General features: G+C 34.0%; 1 protein-coding gene across 2 annotated transcripts; it reads right to left on the bottom strand.

The window, feature by feature from the left end:
* Positions 1 to 244: 244 nt before the first annotated feature.
* Positions 245 to 8,168, bottom strand: LOC144546950 (basic leucine zipper 19-like). Of its 2 annotated transcripts, XM_078295537.1 has the most exons (5): positions 7,603 to 8,168; positions 5,259 to 5,349; positions 3,840 to 3,966; positions 896 to 1,119; positions 245 to 599 (listed from the first exon to the last, which is right to left on the bottom strand). In XM_078295537.1, exons 1-4 carry the CDS (start codon positions 8,046 to 8,048, stop codon positions 947 to 949), a joined length of 837 nt encoding a protein of 278 aa, XP_078151663.1. In that variant the 5' UTR covers positions 8,049 to 8,168; the 3' UTR covers positions 245 to 599; positions 896 to 946. The 2 variants fall into 2 exon arrangements, with proteins under 2 accessions (XP_078151663.1, XP_078151664.1); XM_078295538.1 differs by lacking the exon at positions 896 to 1,119.

The following is an 8,168-nucleotide window of genomic DNA, read 5'->3' as shown; positions in this document are numbered from 1 at the left end:
AATATTTTTTTTAATGAATTCTCACATAAAATTATTCTCTCTTTTATTTTCTTGTGTTTGATTTCTTGTTCTTTTATATTTTTTGTGTTTGATATATTATAGTTGTTTCTCATGTGTTTCATATTTCGCCATTGAAGTTATTATTAGTGTTTATCCACAAACATGCATGTTTGATAGTTATTTAGTCTTCTGTGTGCTATCTAAACATTTTTTTACTGCACAATTGTAAGTGATATAACTAGTACATATGGTAATTAATATCCATATAAATTCAACTTTACTATTTCATTTTCAATAACAATTGGTCTTTACATGAGACTGAATAATCCTCAGCTGCACCTCACAAAAAAAAAAAGGAACCTTAAGATTGTATCCGAGATATTTTGTGAAACAACCTCATCAAATTTACAAAATGATCCTTAAAAATGTCAAATTTTGTTTTATTTTTTGTGTAAACAAAATTGGTATCTGCTAATTAGAAATGTATTTTCCATATCTTTTATGTATCTTGCTGGTAAAAAAAATTTTAAAAAATGGGAGATGGCTCGCAATTATATAATATTTTGCATCCACCTCATGTGCTTCCTACGTTCAGCTCCCTGCAAAAGAATCAACCGTTAAAATGGAAAAAGAAGCAACACCTCTTTTCACAAAATATCTAAACCGTTGATCTTGATGACCTGATAAATGCTGCGATTAAACAACCAAAATATTTTAGATTTTCAAGTACATTTCCACCATAAATATCAAGTAACCTAAAATTCTAAAGTAATATATACATCCATAAATACATTGTTGTTGTGTGGTATTGAATAGAGATATGGAATATACATTTGAAAAGTGTCGTAATATTTGTAATGTAATAAAATTATATTCTGAGTTTACATGCATGTACCAGTACGTAAAAACTATAATGTAGAGCTGAAGGAAGAAGGGCTAATTAAAGCTAGCTATGTCCCGGCAGATCTTTCTCTCTGCTACTTTCAACTGTTATGGATTCAGAGTCAAGATCGCCATCAAGCTCTTCGTCTGGTATTATCATTTTCTGTGCATTTTGTCGTTGTTGTTGAAGCAAATGATTCAATTGCTCTTGTTCTTTCAATAGAGCATTATACTCATCTCCAGTTCACATAACAAAACAAAATTTAAATAAACATCAATTTCATAAGAAAATGCTGTGAATTAATTTTGTAGTACTATCTTAGTTAACTTGCCAACTAGGCCACAAGATATGATATAGGACATGTATTTTACATGTGAACATGCATTCCTAAGGAGAAACAGTGATGCATTGGTATATAGAAAAATAATTGACTCAAATTTCAGATCAGTTTATTATTTTACCTGTACCTTTTTTCTCATAAAATCTCATAGACCTCGTTGTACTTTGTTCATTCCAATGTTCCGAAAATCGGAATCGAGTCAGATAGCCGACTCTTGACTTGGAATTGAAGGAATCGGTCGGAATCAGCCGAGTCAACTCAGAAATTTAGATTTTTTTTATTAAAAAACTTCTTTTGTATAATAAAAATAGGAAAAAATTATAAAAAAAATAATTAGTCCAAAAATAATGTTAAGGTCAATTTTTACACATATATAATCTACTAATAAAATAAAATATGAACATTTTAATTAAAAAAATAATCACGGGTTCATCACAGCTCACATACTCTTCACATCAGATTTTAGCTTTATTGTTGTAAGAAAAAAAGAAAATTTAGCTTTGCTTGATTACATTATATATAAATTGTTTAAATTGAATTAATAAAAAAAAATCCAGACTTTTAATTGAAAATCGACAGATATGGTCTAAAATTGAAACTCTAGTATCGGTCTCACCTTGTCAGTGTCACCTTCCCATCTCCTTTTTTTTTCAACGAAACAGCGCCCGTCCATGTTTACGCTGATTTAGGCTATTAGTATCTCCTTCACATCTCTTGTCTACTCAAAATCATCCGATTTTTCTGATTCAACCCACTTTCCCTTACAAATCTCGGCCGATTCCATGATTTAGATCCAATTCCAACGATTTTCAATATAGAACTTGTTTAACCGTGTAAACTCGGCACGCACCAATTCCATTCTCAACTCATCAATTGATCGATTCTAAGAACCATGGTTCAATCAATATATATAAAATGTATGTATTTGTATCAGTAGTGATGGATGTGTACATATTCAGAGACGGAGACGGACCTTCAAACTATAGGGGTTAAATTTAAACGGGATCAATCATATAAATTTTTTATGTTGTGAATGAGAATTCATTTTATAGTGCTCATAACATTTTATTTAAATTATATAGAAAATTATATATAAATACATAAAATTGAAGAAAAAAATAATGGTCAATTGAATCTCATACCCTTGTTTAGGGGTGTAAACGGTCGGATACGGATCGGATAGTGGTCAAACCGTATCCGTATCCGTTATAATTTTTCGGATACGGATACGGATACGGATAGTTCCGGATACGGATACGGATCGGATATTAAACGGATACGGATACGAATCGGATTTCGGACGGATACGAATACGGATATCAATATAATTCGGATAATTAAAAATAAAATACTAATGTATAATTTAGTAAAAAGTAACATCTAAATATAACATTTTTCATTTAAATTAGATTTAATATTTTTCATAAGTTTGTTAGTTATAAAAAATACATCATGTTAACAAAATAATAGATACTATTCATGTCATATTGTTTATCAAAATATATCCATTTAAGCTGAATAACATTCTTTCAACCATGTAGGATAAATAAATAAAAAAATGTCTTGAACTATCTCCATCAACAATACCAGTTCAAATATTAAAATTACCTAAGATAGTTCGAAGCTTGCAAGACAAATACGAAGAGTCATAGTAAAAAGTAAAAAGAAGGTAGAAAGTTGTAAAGTTGTAAAGTAAGAAAATAAATATTAAAATATATTATCTGTAGATCCAAAGGTGTAAAGTTGTATACAGTCACAAGAGAGAACCAAATATTTGAAAGTTTATTCTAACAGGCCGGTGGGCTTAGCCCCAAAATGTAATGGTTCATTTATAACTTTTGTGCGGGTTAGAGACAGTTGGCCATTAAAAAATTCGGATATCCGAAATAAAGAAAATATCGGATACGGATAATTATCCGTATCCGGATCCGTATCCGACTTCATATTCGAAACCGTATCCGTATCCGTTAAAAAATTATCCGAATCCGGATCCGTATCCGAAAATATCCGTATCCGAATATCCGAATTCGCTTTTTTTCGGATACGGATCCGGATAAATCCGGATAATATCCGATCCGTTTACACCCCTACCCTTGTTACTACCTCCACCCCTGTATGTATCAGAGACGATTTGAAGAACCAGGACTAGAAGTCAATTGACATTCTCTCTTTTTTTTTTTTTTTAAAATTGTATTTATATAAGATTTTCAATATAGTTTAAAGTAAAATATCATAATACTGTGAAATTGACTCTGTTCTCCGCAGAAAAAATTTATACGATTGATCCCTATATGTGTTTGACCCTCAGTTTGAAAGTCTAGTTCCGACCCTACCAGTGATAATCTTCAACATAATCTCTCCCAACACCGTATTATGCCAAGTTGCCCTCTAAATTGAAATTCTAAATGACACTTATTATGTTAATATAGAATTTCATGCATATCATATTTATTAAAACAAAAATAATAATACTTCCACCGCCTAAAGCGGTAAAAGAGCCTTCCTAAATGCAACATCAACCATGTTAATCACAACAGAGGTTTACGTAAGAAACAAAATTAATAAAAACAACATACTTCTCATAATTAAAAGGATTAAATTGTTGAGAGCACTTACTCTTTTTGAACATTTGATCTTGATTGAAAGACGCCATCTTTTGTCTGAGGTGACCATTGCTAATGGTAAGGAGTGTGCGTTGGTGGTCGAGGTAAGCCACTCGAGGAGCTAACGTCGTTACCTCATTCTGAAATTAATGGTTTGCATCCAACTGTCATTATTTCGGTAGCACAGGCAGGTCATAAATTTGGATTAACAATCTTACAGATTTTGATATGATATTTTTTTTTCTTTGAAATGAGATTTTGATATGGGGCGGACGCATGATCTTTGCTAGAGAGGGGCAGGAATCGGATTCAAACAAATTCGATATCAAATATATCCGTAACTATAAGAAAGTGTAAAATGGCTCGATCATCTTTCGCTCTTCCAAAGAGCAATAAACCCTAGAGTCACCAGCGACCAGGGGCGAACCCAGTATATACCAGGAGAGGGCAGCCGTCTCTCCTTGGATTTTGAGTTTTAGTGGTGATTTATCGGTGACTCATTCTTCAAATCAAACTTAATCAGGTGACTCATTTTTTTCAAGGATAGAGGCCGTAAAGATTGAGTCCCTGGATTTTGAATTTTAGTGGTGATCTATCGATGACTCATTCTTCGTCGGATTTCACGTGAAAAGTGAGAACAAATATGAGGGGAGAGAAACATCAAATCAAACTTAATCATGTGGGCAATGCCCACGTGATTCCTCTCTCAAAAGACTTGCCACTTCAACAAAAAAAAGTGAAACATGTGTTGTCAGAGACAATTTAAATGAATTTTGAGATCTTTTGTGCTTAGGAATTATATAAAATATGTATGGCAACTTAAATTTGGCAGGTTTTTTTTATTTTTTGTACCAAATTATTTCCGAATTATACTCAAATTATACCCGAATTATGAATTTGTAACCATGTCGAACCGAATCCGAATTTTTCATTTGTCACTATGGTCGTGACCATAGTGACAAATCAAAAGTTCGGGTTCGGTTCGGCGAGTTCAAAAATTCGTGATTCGGGTACAATTCGAGTATAATTCGGGAATGATTCAGTACACTACGGAAGCAAAAAAAAAAAAAAATTTCAACAGAAAACACCAGGAAAAAAAAATTCCAAAAAAAATTTTTTTGCCGTTTTTTTTTGCGTTTTTATCGCGAATAAAACGTGATTCGCATTTTATACGCGTTTTATTCGCGAATAAAACGTATTATACGTTTTTCCCCGTTTTGAACGGAGTTCGGTTCGGGAACATCAAAAAAAACGTTTTATACGCAAATTATACGCGAATTATTCACGTATCATGTCACTATGGTCGTGACATGACCAACTAAAATGACAACATATGCGAACCGGATTACAATAGACAGTCGCAAACAATCTCAGAAAAATATCTGCAATTAATACTATTAGAAAAATTATTTGAGAAATTAAATGGACATACCTGTAACAATTGCACGTTTCGTTCCAGCTCCGAGATGTAATGCAACTTTCGGACGCGAGACCTCTGTGCAGACTGTCGATTTGCTAAGATCCTGTGATTTATAACAAAGCTTAGTTAATGGTATAGTTGTACCAAATATTGTGATTAAGCACCCCAATGTAGGGCTGTAAACGAGCTGGGCCTTGGCTCAGCTCGTTAATTCTGGCCCGAGCATGAACCGAGCGAGCTGGACCTAGGGGTCCCGAGCCAAAAGTCTTGGCTCAGCTTGTGACAAGCTAGCCCGAGCTAGCTCGCGAGCTGACGAGCTGGCTCGCTGGGCTTTATTGGGCTGCTATTATACAAATTCAAAAATAAAAAAATAAGAAAGCCCATTCAAAAAATTTATGAAATCGTCCAACAGGCACATCTTCAAGCAATTAAAGCTCATATCCTTTCTTCCCAAACCGAAAATACATCAATTTTGCATAATTGCATCTTTGAAAATGGGACTGGACTTAAAATTATACGGGACTAAACCCTAAATCCACTGTAGCTTAACGAGCCGAGCTGGCTCGGTCCGAGCTGACCCCTGGCTCAGCTCGTTTATTTTGGCTCGAGCCTGAGCCGAGCTGGCTTGTTAACAGCTCGGTCCACTACCGAGCGAGCTGTTAGCGAGCGAGCTAGAGGCGAGCCACGAGCCGCGAGCTTTTTTGACAGCCCTACCCCAATGGACCAACTGAAACAGTATTAATCCATTATGGCAAAAAGTAGATTGATTCCCAACACCTTAATTTGAAGAAACGAGAAATTCTGCATCTTAAATTAGAATTTAGAAAGGAAAAAAAAATAAATAAATAAATAAATAAATGATAAAAGAAAGTCTTGATCGATCGATGCAATGTAAAATAGCATGCACACAGAAATTGAAAGAAAAAAAGCACGCATGTACGTATAGACGTGGCGTGTCATACTTTTCAAAATTTTGACAATTCGGTTTCAGTGCCTACTTAAAATAATTTCTCAAATCAAAAATTTCACAAAAAGGTTCAGTAATTTTGCTTCAGAAGCTTTTACAATAATGTACAGGATATCTAAAAATAGTTTTTTTTTTTTTTTAGTATAGTTAAAATATCCCATTATTTTCGTGTCTCAATAATACCTTGCATTTGTATCTAAGTATTCAAAATCCAAAAAATTAATTTGAACCCTGAACCTCTCAATATTTATTTCCATATTAAATGTGCTTAGAGATCAAATTTTATATTTTTTTTAGATAGAGACAAAATCGTTTATACAATATGTTAACCATCTAAAAATAATAATTTTATACCTATCTAAAAATTAAATTAGTAAAAGTTTCCAAAAAAATATAAAATTTGATCTCTGAACACATTATTTTGAAGAATAAATCGGGTCATGCCCTAATCTTATTTTGAAGAATAAATCAGAGTAAGAAGAGTTTTGCACTGTTCACTGTAGTGTTAGCCCCTTCTTAACCATCCAATTCGAATCCGACAATTCTCAGCGATCAGCATTTGCTCTCCTCAGCGTTGTAGACGCCTGTTTTATATTAACATTGCTTATAAGTGAGTGGGGTTCCAAGTGAAGCCTATTGTGTTTGGAATAAATTGGGAAAAAAAATAAGAAGAAGAAGAAGAAGCAGCCTTTCGGCGTGTAGGGAGTGGGAAGGGATAAAAGACAAAGAAAAAGAAAATACGTATGTTCTAGCATATGGACAATTTAATCATTCGGGGAAAATTTGGTGAGATCAAAAATTTGTGATTCAAAAATAATTCAAAAATAATTCAGAAAAAAAATTAGATAGATTTGTATACTTACCTTCAATCTAAAGAGCAAAAAAAAATCACGAATAATTCAAAAAATTTAGAAAAAAAATTGTAAATTTTTTGAATTATTCGCAAATAATTCAAAAAAAATTTGAGAAATCGAATAATATAGAGATTGTTTCTGGACCCGTTCAAATCCAAATTATTATCGAATAATTCGCAAATTTTGTCACTATGTGTTCTAGTACTCCTCTTTCCATTATAATTCTCAATATCTGTCTCGTTATGTCCAAGCTAAAATAAGAACGCGAAGCATGATTGAAGCACATAAACATAGAAGCATTGTAACCCTACTTATTTTCATTTTCTCGTGTTTATATTTGCGACTATTGATCTCCAGGAATGGCGATATTTCAAGAATTCATCAACATCCTTGTATTTCGAACTAATATTAACCCGTCCGATTAAAACCGTAGTATTTGATGGGCACCAAAGAAGAAACAAAACCTAATTATTTGAAATTTTCCATGTTATAATCCTTAGTATCCTAGGAGACTAACCAACGAAGACAAACCCACCTCTTTACCCTCTTAGGATCAGTACTAGGTGCACCTTCTCCATCAAGCGACGAGGTAACCTCAGAAGGTGACATCTCCTCAACCTCGGTCCCGTTTGTCAGCACCTCTGGTTCTCCCTTGTATTCGCCGCTATCTGCCTCATCTAATTCTTTTTTATCATCAGCCTCACATATCGTGTTGCTATTATGTTCCGATACCTCAGGCATGACGTTGGAGGCCTGGTTATCAGGGAACATGGTCAAGAAAAGGTCATCATCAAGCCGGTCAAACTCCGGACCATCCATTGATGAGGTAGACTCAATGGCAGCACTGCGGTGTGCGGCCCGTTTCACACGACAAAATTCGGAGAACTTGCCGCCCCAAGCAGCAATTTCGGAATCTGATTCCTTTGATGGTGGTGGTTGCTTTACATGGTAAAGTGGTGCCTTAGGTGGCCGCTCAGCCATTATGGATTGTACTTGAGTTGAAACAGTTAGGTTGGTCTGGGCAACAAGGTGGCGTTGGCTGTTTGTTTAATTTTATTATTTGCTGGCTTGTTTTTTGCTAATTATAGAGAGAATGGTGGA

This window comes from Carex rostrata, chromosome 30 (assembly GCF_964058835.1).
Source record: "Carex rostrata chromosome 30, lpCarRost1.2, whole genome shotgun sequence".
Taxonomy (NCBI): domain Eukaryota; kingdom Viridiplantae; phylum Streptophyta; class Magnoliopsida; order Poales; family Cyperaceae; genus Carex; species Carex rostrata.
This window is presented reverse-complemented; position numbering and strand designations above follow the sequence as displayed.